At 41.3% G+C, this 16,232-nt stretch overlaps 1 protein-coding gene and 1 long non-coding RNA gene across 4 annotated transcripts; one reads left to right on the forward strand and one right to left on the reverse strand.

The window, feature by feature from the left end:
* Window positions 1-1,317: 1,317 nt before the first annotated feature.
* On the reverse strand, window positions 1,318-15,955 carry cep170ab (centrosomal protein 170Ab). 3 transcript variants are annotated; one of them, XM_046047909.1, is made up of 19 exons: window positions 15,853-15,955; window positions 15,628-15,759; window positions 15,414-15,503; window positions 14,385-14,463; window positions 14,117-14,175; window positions 13,458-13,617; window positions 11,743-11,880; window positions 10,291-10,731; window positions 9,768-10,138; window positions 9,504-9,632; window positions 9,217-9,349; window positions 6,948-8,402; window positions 6,182-6,425; window positions 5,870-5,978; window positions 5,497-5,658; window positions 5,002-5,090; window positions 4,548-4,641; window positions 2,936-2,987; window positions 1,318-2,804 (listed from the first exon to the last, which is right to left on the reverse strand). In XM_046047909.1, exons 2-19 carry the CDS (start codon window positions 15,730-15,732, stop codon window positions 2,542-2,544), a joined length of 4,173 nt encoding a protein of 1,390 aa, XP_045903865.1. In that variant the 5' UTR covers window positions 15,733-15,759; window positions 15,853-15,955; the 3' UTR covers window positions 1,318-2,541. The 3 variants fall into 3 exon arrangements, with proteins under 3 accessions (XP_045903865.1, XP_045903866.1, XP_045903867.1); XM_046047910.1 differs by lacking the exon at window positions 14,117-14,175 and having other exon boundaries at window positions 14,329-14,463; XM_046047911.1 differs by lacking the exons at window positions 15,414-15,503; window positions 15,628-15,759; window positions 15,853-15,955 and adding an exon at window positions 14,698-14,768.
* On the forward strand, window positions 9,260-11,678 carry LOC123970049. Its single transcript, XR_006824856.1, has 3 exons — window positions 9,260-9,342; window positions 9,524-9,641; window positions 9,788-11,678. It is a non-coding gene; the product is annotated as an uncharacterized LOC123970049 (long non-coding RNA).
* Window positions 15,956-16,232: the final 277 nt, after the last annotated feature.

The following is a 16,232-nucleotide window of genomic DNA, read 5'->3' on the forward strand; positions in this document are numbered from 1 at the left end:
CTGTGGCAAAGAACCTTGGTGTTTGGTTTGATAGTAATTTAAATTTCGAGCAGCAAACCACAAAGCTTGTTCAATCATGTTTTTATCAACTTAGAAATATAGCAAAAATTCGATCTATGTTAACTTTTAAGGACACCGAGACCATTTTACACGCCTTCATCTCATCACGCCTGGATTATTGCAACAGCCTTTTCACCTGTTTAACCCAAAAATCTATTGATCGACTCCAGACTGTCCAGAACTCAGCTGCCAGGCTTTTAACCAGAACAAAGAAATATGACCACATTACTCCTATTTTAGCTTCATTACACTGGCTGCCAGTATGTTTTAGAATTGACTTTAAAATTTTATTGATCACTTTTAAAGCTCTTCATGGCCTCTCGCCTTGTTATATTTCTGACCTTTTAGTCCCATACACACCAGCACGTACCTGGAGATCAGGCAGAGGTCTGTTGTCTGTTCCAGAGTCTCGACTGAATACTAAAGGGGACAGAGCGTTTGCTGTCAGGGCCTCGAGGCTCTGGAACAGCCTGCCCGAGGAAATCAGGTCGGCTGAGTCAGTGAACTCTTTTAAGTCCCTTCTTAAAACATACTTTTATAGGAGAGCCTTTCCCGATCTTATTTGACTTTATTTTATCCCTTTTATTTTATTGTATTTTACTAATTTTATATTAATTTTTCATGCTCTTATCTTGTTTTTTTTGTATTATTCTTTACACTTGTTAAAGCACTTTGTAACTTGTTTTTGAAAAGTGCTCTACAAATAAGGATTATTATTATTATTATCTGACATGGACCTTTTCCCTTTTTAATATAGAATTAAAAAAAATCAGTGGTAGAAGAAGCAATCAAATTCGTATGTAATAATAATAATAATGATAACGCTTTAACATGAGGGTGGAACTGAAGCTTATTTTAACTATAGTTAGGATTAAGGTTAAGCTATGCTGCTTTATATTTATGATTTGCATGTAAAATGTTAATCTGCAAACTCTGTCGTATAAATGTAGTGCAGCAAAAAGTACAATACATGTAGTGGAATAGAAGTAAAAAGTGGCATAAAATGGAAATACTAAAGTACAGTACAAGTACCCCTGTAAATCATTTCAACACTGTGAACATGCACTGCATTGAAATTAATGTTTAAAGAAAAAACAAAATATCTCTTAATTATCATGCATTTTATTGGAAATAAGACAAACAATGCACAGGTATTTTTAAGGTCAACATATAACCTAACATCATTACAAAAAAAAACTTCATACAAAACATCCAAACAAAAATTACCCAAATGCTCAAACAGAATTAACGGCAAAATGCAATTATTAATCTTTTATTAAAGTTTGGCTGAAATGTTTAAACAGCTCTGATCAGGTTACATTCATGTGTAAACATTGGTATGAGGCAAGACATTGGAAACCTACAGTCATTACAGTCTCCATCCTTCCATTGCATCGCTATCTGCAGGACGTGGAGGTAGCCCCTGTCAATGCTGGTTCAAACACAACATTTCGTTTGTGATCACAAAATAATTTGACAAAGCATTCATCTACAGGCAACTGGCATTCACCCTGCTTTGTTTTTGGTCAAGGACATCAACATGATAAAGGAGCGTCATGGGGCATGTCAGGTCCTGGTCCCTCAGAGATGAATATTAACATATATCAGCTTTCTAAAACACCGTAACACCTCTTATCGCCAACTGTAATGATTGTTTGATCCAGGGCACTTGTGACAAAATACATTTGGAAGAGGAAAACCTTTCTGGGAGCTACATTTGATTTTATAGTTTATATTAAAACCCATGGTCTATCTTTGATACACTGGTTTCAAATGACATTGCCACAAGAAAAAAGGCATGGATGGGAGTTTTTCATTTAGCTATAATAAACATTTACACTGGTACATACTGTACATACCCAGTTCTTTTCCAAGACAATAAGCAACGTGGCCTTTTCTGATGGAAAATCATTACTGAGACACGTTTGGGGATTGCAACTGCAGCAGGCCAACAATATATTCATTTTAAAATTATTCTAGTTTGGGTTTCTACATTGGCCTTAAGTCAACTGACTGACAAGCTTATGATTGGAACACAAAGATTTCAAAGCTTGTAATTACTGAGCAAGACTGAATTTTACTTTTTGTAAAAGCTCTGATTTAAAAACTCTCACCCTCTCATCTTTTACATCTGTTCTTTTTTGTTATTAAGGATAATGGATAGTAAGAATGAGCTGTAATGCAGAAGGATTAATGTATATTATGTCACAGCTTCTTCATAAACCCACCAATAAATACTGAAATGTTTTTCATATTGTATATCTGACACCCCAAAAGCTGCTATTTGGTAGTGTTTGACTTTTACAAAGTCCTATCACGATTGAGTCTGAGTGACAGTTAGGGCAGTCAGGCAGTCAGGCTTTCCCACGGAATAGGCATCATTCTCCTCCTATCTTTCCTCCTTCATCTGAAACCAAATACTTACATAAAATCTTCTAACCTCACAGCACTTTCTGCATTATGAATTATGTCCTTGGTGTATCAGTTGTAGGATCTAGAGCTCTGTTCGGGCCGTGGGTCTTGCCCTGTCACCGGTCCATGATCTGAGAGTCCACAAGGTTCAGTGGCCAGTCCTTCAGGCCTGGCGGAAGAGAGTGTGGTGGAGGAAGAATCAGCTCCAGGGTGCAACACCGACACCCCCTGCTGCGGCCCAGGGCTGATCTTCTGGTCAGTCAGAGGGCTGGTCATGCCCAGATTGGACAGAGCATCCAGGGTGCCGTCTGGGTCCACCATAATGTCGATTACTGTAGGATTAGCGCGGAACAAACATTTGAAATGGGTTTTCATAAATGTAACACAGTTCCAAACAGTACAAATTACACACGGTTGTAATTTTATGTTCCTAGTTCACTAAAGAGGGGCATCACATACATACCAAGAAGTTGTCTTTCCACTCTTTTTAAGTCTTGAATAATGGTTGATATCTCCTGTAAAGAGAACATAAATAAAAAATAGGACTGGTTCAGGATGATTAAGTAAGTGAAAGTTCATACACCAAATAAATCAGCTCAATTCATCTCTTCGTTGCTGCAGGAATAAGTCTGGAACCATTCCGTGTACACTCAGTAATGCTTTATGAGCCCTGTGACGGTGTGGTGGATGGACATCTTTTCAGGGGTTCACACGAGGCCACACTGGGTTAAAGGCAGAATTTATGACCACAATTTAGTTTTGTGGACTCTGACTTTTTGCACCCGCAGCAACAGCTCGTAAGTCTTTCTTCTCCATCAAAACAGCCATATTTGGTGTGCTCTGCACTCCAAAATAGGAATTTGCATTGTAATCTAACTGGTATGTGCATTTTTAATTTGATCCCCCAGACAGCTGTAATACTGTCAGCACTCAATATGATTGCTTCAATAGGTAATCAGATATTGTGTGGTTTGTATGCCTACAGAGAAAGGCAGGGAGTGGATTTAATACTGTATGGGATTAATCCCTCACAATGAAAAGCTAATGGATTACTAACATAAACAAATTCTTAGGCAAAATATTTCATTACTGTAGCCATATCAAACTGCTGTTCAGTCTCTTTCTTCTTGTATTAATTTATGCCAAATGAATGCCAAAAACCAAACATTATGCTGATTAGACTACCCTGAAATTCGTTTGTCTGATGACTGTATTAAAATGCCTCACGCACTTGCATGCACTTCTTTACACAAAAATGATGATTGTGCAGATTTAGTTTTGAGAAAGTTAGCTGTTCACATCATGTTGACAGTCTTGGTGTTCTTCCACACCCTTCAGCAGATTATACGTAGTTAAATAATAATAATTATATAATACTTTTAAAGTTATGTAGATACACACATGCACATCCACACAGACACTCATTTACTTTTTTTCTGTGACCAGGGTTGTTCAGAGCTATTGCAAGCCATGGATATACCACATGATCATTCAGCCATAACTTTTAAAAAGTGGTTTTCACGTTTATTTCAAACTAAATATTTTGAGACTGTACTGAAGTCCTCACCTCAAACATTTTGAAACAACACTAAAAGAGTCTACAGCCATGCTAGCAGCTAGCCTGTACTCAAGCACAGCTTTGCATTTGAGTTAAATGCTAACGCTGGCATTCTACCATGTTGATGTTTAGAAGGTAAAATGTTTACTAGGAACTATCTTAGGTAGTGTGTTATCATTGTAACATTTGCTAATTAGCAATAAACACAAACAGTTGAGGGTGATGTCATTTGTTTTGCATGTACTGAAGAATGTGACATTTGGACCTGCTGGCGCTACAGGAAAGTTTAGGGGATCACCAAAGTGAACTTAATCCTGAGGGAAACATGAATGTCTGAACCCAATCTCATCAAATCCAATAGCTGCGAAATTTCAGTCTAGACAAAAGGCGGGCCAACCAACATTGCCATCCCAAGAGCCCTGCTGCTAGCGTGGCTAAAAATATGACTGTCTTGTTTACTTCACAAGGCTTCAGCACATAAAAGAGACCAAGTGTTAGAAGTGGACAGGTTCATCACCTTATTGGAGCTCTTGAGTAGTAAGGAGTCATGCTCTGCCTGCAGTTTGTTCTCAATCTCTTCCCATTTTTGTTCTTTATCCTTGAAGAGGATCCTGGAGGCCAAGTTGGTGCAAAAATAGATGAAAGTAAAATACATAAAAAAATATTTTTTATATAGCTCTCGACAGAAGTATTAGTTGACTGTTGTAGGAATGAGTTGTCATTATGCATGGTATAATAATGAGAAAGACATGTAGCTGGTTGTCAGTGTAAACCTTTGTGATGTGCCACTCAAATTGTATTGGACGGCCTAGATCCGACAGAAATCTTAACACACTATATAATATGTTCCTATTTTGACATTTCTATCCTGCATTTGCCCTTTTCTCAGTATAGTATTACATTCACAACAAATTACAACCACAGCATATTCTTTTATGGAACGTCTTCCTGTTCAGTAACATGATGCTCACCTGATTTTGCAAGTTGTTTTGTCAACAGACTGACGTATCCTTGTGGAGAGTTGAGTCACAGATGCTAGCAGTAAGCTGTCTAGCACCGCCTGATTGAGGATGGAAATAAACACATCAATGTCACATTTCTTTAACAGTGGAATACAATGAATGCAGATGGTGCAATTGTTAAGAAAAACTATAGAAGCTAACAATCTTTTCAAAGTACAGTCATGACTATTTATGCATTTACTAAAACAGTCTTTCTCATTAGTTTAGCCAGTAGCTTTGGGTCCAATAAGAAGCAGTTTGTCTTATGAGAGGTGACTCTAGTTGGTATGTAGGAAGCGCCCTCTAGTGGCAAACCTTCTGTTCCATTTCATTTCAGTGTTTCTACGTACTTGACTAGTACTTGAAATAAAGACTTGATTGAGACAAACATCAACATTGAGACAACATTCATGGTGTGCGGAATGGCTTTAAGGAGTATTGTTTAATACTGAAACTGGGACTGACATCATCTCTATTCCATGTCTGTCTGCGGATCGAGCGGGAGCTCTGTCCACTGGAGCCTCGGGGTCGAAGCTCCACAGACCGCCCATTGGTTCCCATGATGCTACCGTGCTCTGTAGAAGGACCGCCCATATCCAAGCTCTCATCAAATACACGCTCCTCCAACTAAAAAAGAATTAAAATGCGCACAAAAGAAATGTTAATTCATCAGATCCTATTTGTGCCAATTGTACATCATTTGACTTTATTAAGAATCTGAATTTCATTAACTGCAGGTTGAATCTGGGTAGAAGCAAATACATGAAAATCCTGATATTTTGTGGTTTTGAATCTCGCAGCAAGTTGTGTTGTGGTTGTTTTATAATGTGTTGACTACCAGAGTTCCAGGGTCAGTAGCTGCAGGGCTGACTGAGTCGATCTCTCCTGCTACATCATGAATTTCTCTGGCAAGCATGGCAAGGTCTTTGGCTAGGTCTTGGCTAATCCTGATGAACAAACACAAATATGAAATCACCATCTGATATATATCAAACCATTTTGTCCTGTTTTATTTTGTGATATTTATTTCATATACTTCATACAAGAACTCTGCATACTGAACCTGTAAGCAGGAGAAGAATGTTTGAATACTGTTATCATGACTCATCGCTGCTTTCAAACGGAGCTGGAGTACCTCGCACCTACATACCTGGCTATTTCCTCACTGTGTGCTGTCCAGTCTCTCATATACTCGTCCTGTTCCCTGGAGTGCTGCTTCACGGTAGCAAGGCCTGCAGGATTAGGAGTTGCTGGGGCTGAACCTCCTAGCTGGGCTACCCGAGTTGAAGGGAATGGCCGTGTGTGGCCCTGTTTGGATATGTGGCGGTTTGAGCCATACTCGTCCTCTGAGGTGGAAGCATACTCCACAGGGACGCGGCGCCACCGAGTGCCAGCTAATATTAGGAAAGAATGGCATGTTAAGTTTAAATTGTGCTTGAATAGTGCTAATTACTAGACATTTTTGGCCACTTGGGAGAAGTGCAACAAGCTGTAAACACAACATTCATGGCAAACGTTTTACCAAACAGCTGCTTATTTCCACATCCAGGAGACACTGAGCAATGTTAGCATACATTTTGAGTGTTTCTGGCAAGCTGACGAGTCCAATTCACTCTGTTTTGGTTTCCACCAACTACTGAGAACAATATCTGTCTCTTTAGCTTCTTAATGCAGCATGATGTTTACCAGGTAGTCGCTAACCCTGTCTGTCTGCTGTTTGGTGCTGGGCAGGTAGCGTACAGTGGGTGTAGTCAGGTGATCATTTTCTGTGGATTCGTCACTACGAGCGACTCCTAATACATAATAATTTGGCCCACTGTTTATATGAAAATATTAATTAATGTAGCCTTAAGGAGTAGCTAGTTTTATAGGCTGGTAATTACAGATGATTTTATAATATTAACAGAACTACTTACACCCAGGTGTGGCATGTCCATAGGAGGCGGTGCCTTTATTCTTGTCAGGCAGCTTGGAGGCGCTGTTAGCCCTAGCTCTGGGTCCCGACAATGAAGTCACATTAGACCCTCTCGGTCCTTGTCTGATGGCATAATCACCTGCAGCACTTCGTGCCCCCAGACCTCTACTCCTTGTCACAGTGGCCTCTGAGTCACTTTGGGCTGACGGTGAGCCCACCCTCGGCCTCCTTGGCTGTGCCAGAGCCTCTATCCTGGACATCCCCCTTCTTGCCAAGCCCGTCCTGGATGTGGAACTAGCAGTGGAGGCCTCGGAGGCTACCGACATCCGGTCAAAATCCGCAGGTTCGGTGTCTGATGAGTCCCCCAGCCGGGCTCGCCGCAGCAGGGATGCCCTGGTGGGCCTGGGCTTGGTAACACTGGTGGTTTTACTGGCTGCAGAAGTAGCTGGGGCCTGGGTGATTTTAGCCCGACTAGACTTAGTGCTAGCCCCCACTGTTGGGCACCCAGTCTGGACTCTGGCATGTGAACTTCTAGATTCCTGTGTAGAGGTGGGCTGGGAGTCAGAGAGGAGTGAGTTGGAGTTTACATCATCATCAGTGAGGTCCTGGGAAGTCCAGGGGCGGCTGGGCTGTGGAGGACCAGATGCCCTGGTTTTGACCCTCCTTTCCTGGGTCTCTCGGGCTGCAGCGGGGCCTTTGCTGGATGAGCAAACTACTGTTCTCTCCTTCAGCTGTCCTGCAAGAGTCCGACGTTTCTGGACTACTTTTCTCGCTCCATCAGCCTGGCTTACTGTGCTGGTCGTATCCACATCTGACTCTGGTGACATGGAGCCCTCAATGGACTGACTTGGTGGATCACCTTGGTCTGATATGGTCGTCTCTAAAAAGGCTGCCACAGCTTCTGAGTCTTTCTGCAGTGTGGTGCTGTCAATGCCAGACTCCCTGCTCTGAGTTCTGCTGTGTGTGAGACCATCGATGCGAGGTATGAGCTCAATGGGCACGTTGGAGCTCGGTTTCTCCACAGTAAAACTCTCCTGCCTCAGCAATGGTTTCCCACTACTTTCCCTAGACTTCTCTTCTTCCTTTTTCCTCCTCCGTGCCTCCTCCATTCTTTTCTCCCCACTGGTCAGCGGACGAGGGGGGAGCTTAGTCAACACACCTGACTGGCCTGATCTTCCGCCACCACTGTCCTGCGACTTGGCGGGTGAAGAGCGGCTTGGGCTACCGCCATGACTGCCCACACCTCCAGTGCCATGACCAGGCCGATTCTTTCCCCTGGCAATTTTCTCCCCCTGGTTCTCCTTCTCCTGTAGCTCTGTGTCCTGTTTCTCTCCCATATCTGTACGTAGGCCTGAGCCTGGGGTCCTCCTACCTAGAATGAGCTCCTCACCAGGCAGCTGGGGTAGAGTTCTCCTCTTACGCTCTGAGATTGAGTGGCTGGACTCACTTATTTCAGCTGAAAGGAGAGAAAAACTTAAAACATGTTTATTACATTTCAGTGGTGGGTTGTATGCTGGTAGAATTGATTCACTGGTGCTGTGGTTTCAATTCCACCATTCTCTTTTCATCAAATGAACCATGAGATGTTATTATGTTCTTCATACTTAATGAATTGTCAGGCAGTCTGTCATTTTTATAGTGCTGAAAAATGTGTGTACAGTACAGTTAGCCCTACATGAATTTGTTCCTTTACTCACAGCATGGCTTAAACCCATACTATACAATCTTCCCCCTACAAATGAAAAGTTAAATTCATAGTGAGAAATACACACCCTTGCTCAGTTCAATACACTTGGAGGTTTTGCTGCTATACCTAGCTTCTGGTAGCTAATTTTAGCTGATGTTAGCGAACTTTAAGAGAGATTGCAGTGTAACTGACTACAGAGTCAGTTTGACTGCCTTTCTGACTCTTCTCTAAACTTGCTGCTGTTATACTGTTTGTTTTTTACATGTACCCTGTAATTTTCTCTTGTGGTAACATTGGACTTTGTTCAGGAAAAGTTACATACCAAAGTTTCGCTTTAAATGACCAAAATCCTGAAGTCACTACAATATTTACCTTAACCCCAGAAAAAGAATACTCTGACGAGGTCCTATCATGACATATTGCATCGCAAGATTTCCATAGTTAGGCTATATTCCCCCCCCACTAGGTAATTTCACCTTATGATAGAAGGATTCATCTCTTGAAATTCAAAAAATCAAATCCAGTCTAGACCATGAACTTCGGACCAAAATCTTTGTGCCTTTCCTGTTCAGTTGAGAAGTACCTCTGTCCTCTGTGACCATGATGTGACTTTCCCCTCCTGACCCCTCAGGGTCTGTCCTAATGTGACTGGCAGCTAGAGTAGCCCACTGTGAGACCCAGCGAGGACCACCAACCATCAATTCCTCAGGTAGTACCTGGAGAAAGAAAGATACATATGAAAACATTTATAGTATTTATAAGAGAGTAGCAGTAGCTTCTTATTGTTTTGAAGTGATAAAATGACACAAGTTGGACTGCTGTTTGGGTGGGTGGGGGGGTTCTGACTATAAAAGCTTTCAGTTTTTGCACCTCTGTCTCCATGCGTCCAGGCTTTCCTCTGTCTCCGGTACCAGACCTCTGGGAGGTAAACCTCTCTCTTTGGTCAGCTACCCCCACTCTGGACACACACACAGCCTGCTGCTCATCCACACCAAACACCTGCAACATGTAAGTGAACAAGCATACACATATTCCACAAACACACATAATGTTTTACAATTATTCTTTTATGTTATAATCAGACGCTGACTCAATATAGAAAAGGGGCTTTATTATAAGTTTCTTCTTCCCCACCTTGTCAATCATTTTCCTAGCCTCTTCCTCTTCCTGATCTCCATTCTCCAGCTCAATGGTATAGGTCCCTCTGTCACTATAATCATCCCTGTGGTGATAGCACTCATCACGGCCACTCTGCTGATGTGGTGCAGAGCCACGTCGCCTCTCAACAAATCCACTTGCCACTTTGGAAGTCGAAGACTTGCGACGACGAGCAGGACTGTCCTCCTCTGCAAAGAGCCCCTCTGGTACGTTAGCACGACCCTCTCTGATCTTCATCCCTGCACCGCCCCAAAGTCCCCATGAGTGTTCCTCCATTGTTGCAGCCCTGCGTTGCTCTCCAAGTGCGTTCTCTGAGTCACTCTGAGTACCGTCCTCATGTTTACTGCCTAGCAAAGGAGAGGAGGAGAGGAATAGAGAAGAAGGTAATGGGTCAGAATGAAAATAAAGAAAGAGACAAAGGGGGTTGAAGGGAGGATTAGGCTAAATTAAGCTGCAAGGAATACATACATGCTGCACAAATGGCTGTACACACACACACCTTTAAGACTCTTCAGTTGTACAGGCACATCACTCTTCACACTTTCCCCGTCATCCTCTGCTACAGTGTCTTTCAGAGCCAACGGCAGCTCATTCTGAGCCAGCCAGTCGGCAACTTTGACCTCCGCTGCTACCATGGCTGTCTGAAGTGGACTCAGCTCCTCTCCGACAGCCCTTTTAGGACGTGGCCTGGTCTCCGGTCCCACCTTTGCCACTCGATCTTTGACGGTCGCTTTACCTGTAGCCCCAGGGTCAAACTCAATGGTGAAGGAGGCATGGCCATGGGTGGGCTCTGCACCAGAAGACGCACCAGCCTCTTGCTCTTGTGAGGGGGCTTCACCACTCACTTTACCTGTTGATGGAGTATCCTTGGTTGGGATCTCGAAGTAGCTAGGCTCCTGATTGGAAGTAGACTTTGGGGCCTCTGTGCTTTTCTTGCTGTCTGTCAAAATTTAAGCAACCACAAAGTCTACTAAATATAAGTTAAGCACTAATATATTTATAAAAAGTGAACAAATTTAAAACTACTAACAGCCAATTTTAGTAATACAAATAGCACAAACCACATTAGTTACTAGGCATGTCACAAGAACTGATACGTACTGGATACGTACCAAATCGATATCAAAATTCTGAAAACATGTCGGTGCTTGTTTTGCTTAGTACCAAAGGTACCCGGGACCCAACACGTGAAAGATAGCAAAGTACTGCTGAGGTGAAAGCTCCGCCTTGATTTATCCAATCTTAGACTGTATAAAAACATCCAACAGAAAAGAGTTTGAAAACCGGGGTGAAGTTAGTTTTGTTACCTTCAATTGCTCTGTGTAAAACCTTGATTTATCACAGTTGCAAAGCTAATTTAGATTTTCACAGTTTTGATCACCTGAAAAATCACCAAACATGACTATGCAGTTTGCAGCGCTAACAGCTAGATGTCTGTCCGACATGTCTGTCACTGTAGGCGGAGTCAGGGACCATCTCAAAAGTGCAATACGATCCATTTCAATCATCAATAAATGTTTTGTTTTTGAACAAAAAAATATGAAACCACTGCCAATATAGATAGTGACCACCCTTAAACATTTCACACCTGTGAGTTTGTAAAGAAAAGTTAAGAAAATTAAGTAATTCATTTAATAATTAAAAATGCACAGTATAAGGTTGTAATTTGAACAGCTTGCTCATTTATGAATATATTGACATCAAATCAACTTTCATCAGCTTTCACAGCGGTTACTTGTTTTTTGTCATCTTCAAATGTTTTTATTTAAACAGTGTATGTTGAGGTACATGAGCTTTACTGTTTTTGTTTTTTACTGTGGTATCAAATTGCTATTGAGACTGGTATCGGCATCTACTACTTAATTTCTGGTATCATGACATCCCTGTTTGTTACTGCCTCAGCTACATCATGAGCTCAAATAAAAAAATATATTTGCAGCATTGTAAATACCCGTTTCAACTTTTTCTTGCTTCCGATCTGAGCTCTTTTCCTCAGGTCTCCCTGGTTGCTGGTCATCAGCATCTCCATCTCCCCACCAGGCGGGCTGGCCATAGAGGGGCGTGCCTCTGTGCAACACTGCTAGGTCCCCTGGCAAAAACAACATGGAGATTGGTCTTACAAAGAAATGGCACGGCTGAATTTACCACAACTAAGACATCTTAAACAGCCCATGCCCCATTTACACTACTCTTTTAAAATGAATACGATCTCCGTCCACAGCAGCATTTTAGCTGCGTATCAGAGTTGATCTCCAACTATATTAAAACGACTGAAAACGCACATCTAGTGGCCGTTCACGTACACTGGGCATGTACGTGCTGGTGTAAACATGAAGCAGATGGTCTATTCTATAGTTACAGAAAATTTGGCGAAATAATTAAGTAATACAGATGAAGAACCACACCAGATTTTTTTTGCATGGACCAATAACGACCTGGGACTGTTACTGAATGTAACATGGGAGTTAAAAGCGACTGTGGCGGCAGAAAACAGATGGAAATGGTGGCAAAGTAAATACGGCGACATACACTAAAAGACAAAAAACGGGGTTGGCAGCGTTTTCAAACTTCTTCGTTTTAGGTCTTCGTTTTATAACTACTACTGGACAAAGACAATGATAAACACTTTTAAAATATCCTTATATACAAGTACAATATAGTGTGTTAAATGTAAAATAATATAACGCTTGTTTATATACTGCTAATAAACGCTGAATGGAGGAGTGACTACGGGGTATGTGAATCACCCTGTTGCTAGCTTGTTAGTTTGTTCCCGTATTAATAGACTAACTGACTTACCAATTATTTACATTACATTACATTTACTCATTTGGCAGACGCTTTTATCCAAAGTGGCTTACATTTGATGAACAACATACAAGCATCAACAAAACATCAAATACAGCACGAGAACTACAACTGACAATACATACTAGTAAGAGCACTAATAAGTACTAGTAAGAGCTAACAGCACATATCGCATCAATGGGGTAAATACCTAGGGAAAGAAGTTAGAGTTAACAAAAAGTGCAATCAATACAAGATATTTGTAAAGGGATGGAAGAGCACAGGAAATGCATGTTAGAGGTTAGGAGTTAGAGGTGCTTTAAAAGAAAGTGTCCTTGGAAGAGATGAGTTTTCAAGAGCTTCTTGAAGTTAGAGAGGGACGTCCCTGCTCTGATGGCGTGTGGTAGCTCGTTCCACCATCGTGGTGTCACAGATGAGAACAGCTGGTGACTGAGATTGCTTTGTGTATAGGAATGGCAGAGCCAGGCGGCATTCGTTGGAGGAGTATAGTGGCCAAGAAGGAAAATAAACTTGTATTATGGAGTTTAGGTAGATGGGTGCAGACCCAGTGGAAGCTACTGGGTTTGTTTAGTCTATAAAATTGTGAAAAATACCAATCACAATTTCCCAAAACCCAAGATTAGCTCTTACTGTGTGACCAACAAACCAAAACTCAAACATCAGCAAGTTTGGCATTTTGATTCATAAATTATTCAAAATTGTTGCCAAATAAATCTACCGTTTCAGCTCTAAAATACTTTTGAACATAACTAACCACAAATATGTTACCCTGTAAATGTGTGAAAGTGGTACCTGAAGATTGAGATCTCTGTCAGTGCCATGCTCATGCAGTGTTGTCTCCTGCACGCTGCATCTCACCTGTCGTCTTATCGTCCACCCTGCTGGCCTCCGGGGGCTTGGCGGCCCCTTCGCACACTTGTGCTGCTGCAGCCTCGGAAGGTTTCCCCTCAGATTTAGATGATTCACCGTCTGGAGGTTTCTTCTGGCTCAGCTGAAGCTGGCTGCTGAACTTCTCATGCTGACAGATGAGATGAGCAGTGAGAGTTTAGAGACACGGAGGGAAAACATGTCAAATGCTGCTAAATCTATAGAAGGGCAGCTAGATTTTATTTGAAAAACTTTGAAAACAAACATGTCTAACACATTTATAGTGCATAACTCCAGACTATACATTTTCTATCCTTTTTTTATCTCAGCAAAAATATATAATTTGAGAGACACTGTGAATATTACTGCTGAACTTTCATCTTCATTATTAAGATGAAATACTATCCTTTCTACAGATACCTGGGCAGTTTGCTGTGATGAAAAAGCAGTTTCATCAATCCTGAAAAGTAGTTTTTTACCCAGTTCAGCAGAAGTCTTCTCTCTCTTTGACTAAAATCCACCTCTCTCAGGTTTTTTTACACACTGATGAAATAATACAAGAGCTTTCTGGCTTTGCTGTTTTGAGCAGGCATACCTAATATGTCCAATTACATAATGAACTCTGGCTACTTTCTCACATACAGTCTAACCTTAAGGGCCTCCTCTGGAATATGCATCTCCCCTCGAACCACAGTGAACAGGTTGGTATGTGAGGCAGGTTAAGGTAAAAGACAACGAACTCTTTGCAGGGGTGAGAAACATGCACTGATAGCCTTATCAATAATGCAGCAGGCAGAACGCAATGAGCATTCACAGCTATTCAAGAACATATAAAGTTACAGTGTTGTCCATGTACACTGACCTTGTGCTGCGTGTCACTGGGTTTGACAGGTATGCAAGACCATATTGAAAGGATATCATATCCAAACCTTAATTTGTCATTCATTTTCAGCGTGACATAGATTTGCTCCTGGATTCTGACATCATTGACAAATGTCTGCAAACAAATACAGAGTGTGATTTAGAACAACGGGGTTAAGATTAGGGATTAGAGTACTGACACTCAGTAGTGTTCATGTAATTATTGAATTGTGTCCATAAAACCTAATACTCAAATGCTTGGTGAGAATCCGTGTTTAGTTCACTTTTTCCGGAAGCAGATATTTGATAATTTTATATTTACACTGTATTTTGGCACAAGTCTTATCTGTTTGTGCTGTGACAGCATTACCTATAATGTAATTTAACTTGTTTGTCCATTTTTGTAAAACAGAAAAGATTTTCTAGAAAAATATGTTAATACTCATCAAAGTATAATTGACTCGTACTAAAACTCAGCAGTGCAGAAAGCTTTGTGCTAGTTGATGACAACACTAACAAAATCTTCTTTAGTTTAGAGATGCTGAATCATGAACTTCAGCAGAAAATTTATTTCAAAATCCTCTCTAGACATGTTTTAAGACAAATAAAATATACCCTTCTTACAATAATCATTCGTGCCTGATATAATTTTTCCACATAAAGGTTCAGGTAACTAATTAAAAATGGCTAAAACTACATCTGCAACCTGTTCTTCATTGAAATACACAGAATCTGTTTATATGCAAATAATTTAATATGTCTGAAGTTACTGGACACAAGAAGTCTCCAGTATATATGCGCTGGATGTTTTCACATCACACTTGTGTGAACTGAATACGGGACTAGACTAGTTGTGATGTCATAAATCGCGCTGGTACACACACGAGAATTAAGGTGAGCACAGAATAGCTTTCACCTTTCAGCAGACATCATTCTACAAAGTGAAGCTCAAACATCCAAGTAAAGTATCAAGCAGCAAAACACATTAAAAAAAGAGATCTATCCACAGTCTGTCCCTTAGAGGTTGTTTCTTTTATAAGCAGTAAGTAGAGAGAGACACAGAACAGTGGATAAATAAACACTCACCCCATTTAGGCTGCCCAGGTCTTTAACTTTATGTTCGTCTCTATTCGGCTCATAGTTGATGACGGCATGCTGTTTGTCCACACTGCGGGACTAAATCACACAAAATCCAGTCAATCACTGTAATCCACGCTAATCTCTGTGCTTCAGATAATAATCCAACCAGATGAAGAATGACAGCTCAGAGTGTGAATCTGGAGGAGTTACAGTGCTGTACCTGCAGCATGAGCTCACAGTCGTCCCTCCCCACAAAGATCATCTCCCTGGGGAGACGGTGACGCGTCCCCCCGCCGCTCACCAGGAACCAGGAAGTCAGACTCATCTCTGCCTCACTAGCTCACCTTTGACACTGAAAACAGTAAGAGTTAGACTGCATCTATCTATCTATCTATCTATCTATGAGTCATACTTGGATCAATAAAAAGATATTATGTGTTCTTACAGTGCTAACAGGCGTGCATGAAGCATGCTACTTCATACAATTACAGAGGAAAAATGACATGAACATCTGTGTACATGAGTGCATGTTTGGGTCTGTAACACGCACAGTAGCTATTTCAAGTATGACCCAAGGACAATGCCATGCCTATCTCTCGACGTACTGTAGCAAGCAACATGAAAGATGAGCTGTGAGTGTAAAAATCCACTAACAGTTTACAGAAATCCAGGCATCCTACTAAACTCCCAAAGTGAATTGCTCAGCAGAGTCCCGAGGTCACCAAATCCGGCACCACAACACTGGAAAAAAAGAGAGGAGGAGTTAGAAATTTTACAAAGAGAAGGTGGGAGTGAGAATGACTGAGGGTAATACCTGAGATTGGC

Source organism: Micropterus dolomieu, linkage group LG04 (genome assembly GCF_021292245.1).
Source record: "Micropterus dolomieu isolate WLL.071019.BEF.003 ecotype Adirondacks linkage group LG04, ASM2129224v1, whole genome shotgun sequence".
NCBI lineage: Eukaryota > Metazoa > Chordata > Actinopteri > Centrarchiformes > Centrarchidae > Micropterus > Micropterus dolomieu.

Excerpts from the sequence above, each read along its gene's own strand:
- cep170ab (XM_046047909.1), bottom strand. The coding sequence starts at position 15,732 with ATGAGTCTGACTTCCTGGTTCCTGGTGAGCGGCGGGGGGACGCGTCAC. Across the intron at positions 10,732-11,742 it reads GCAAGAAAAAGTTGAAACGG|ACAGCAAGAAAAGCACAGAG; the intron begins GTATTTACAATG and ends AAATTTTGACAG. Across the intron at positions 5,979-6,181 it reads CACAGTGAGGAAATAGCCAG|GATTAGCCAAGACCTAGCCA; the intron begins GTATGTAGGTGC and ends TTTGTTCATCAG.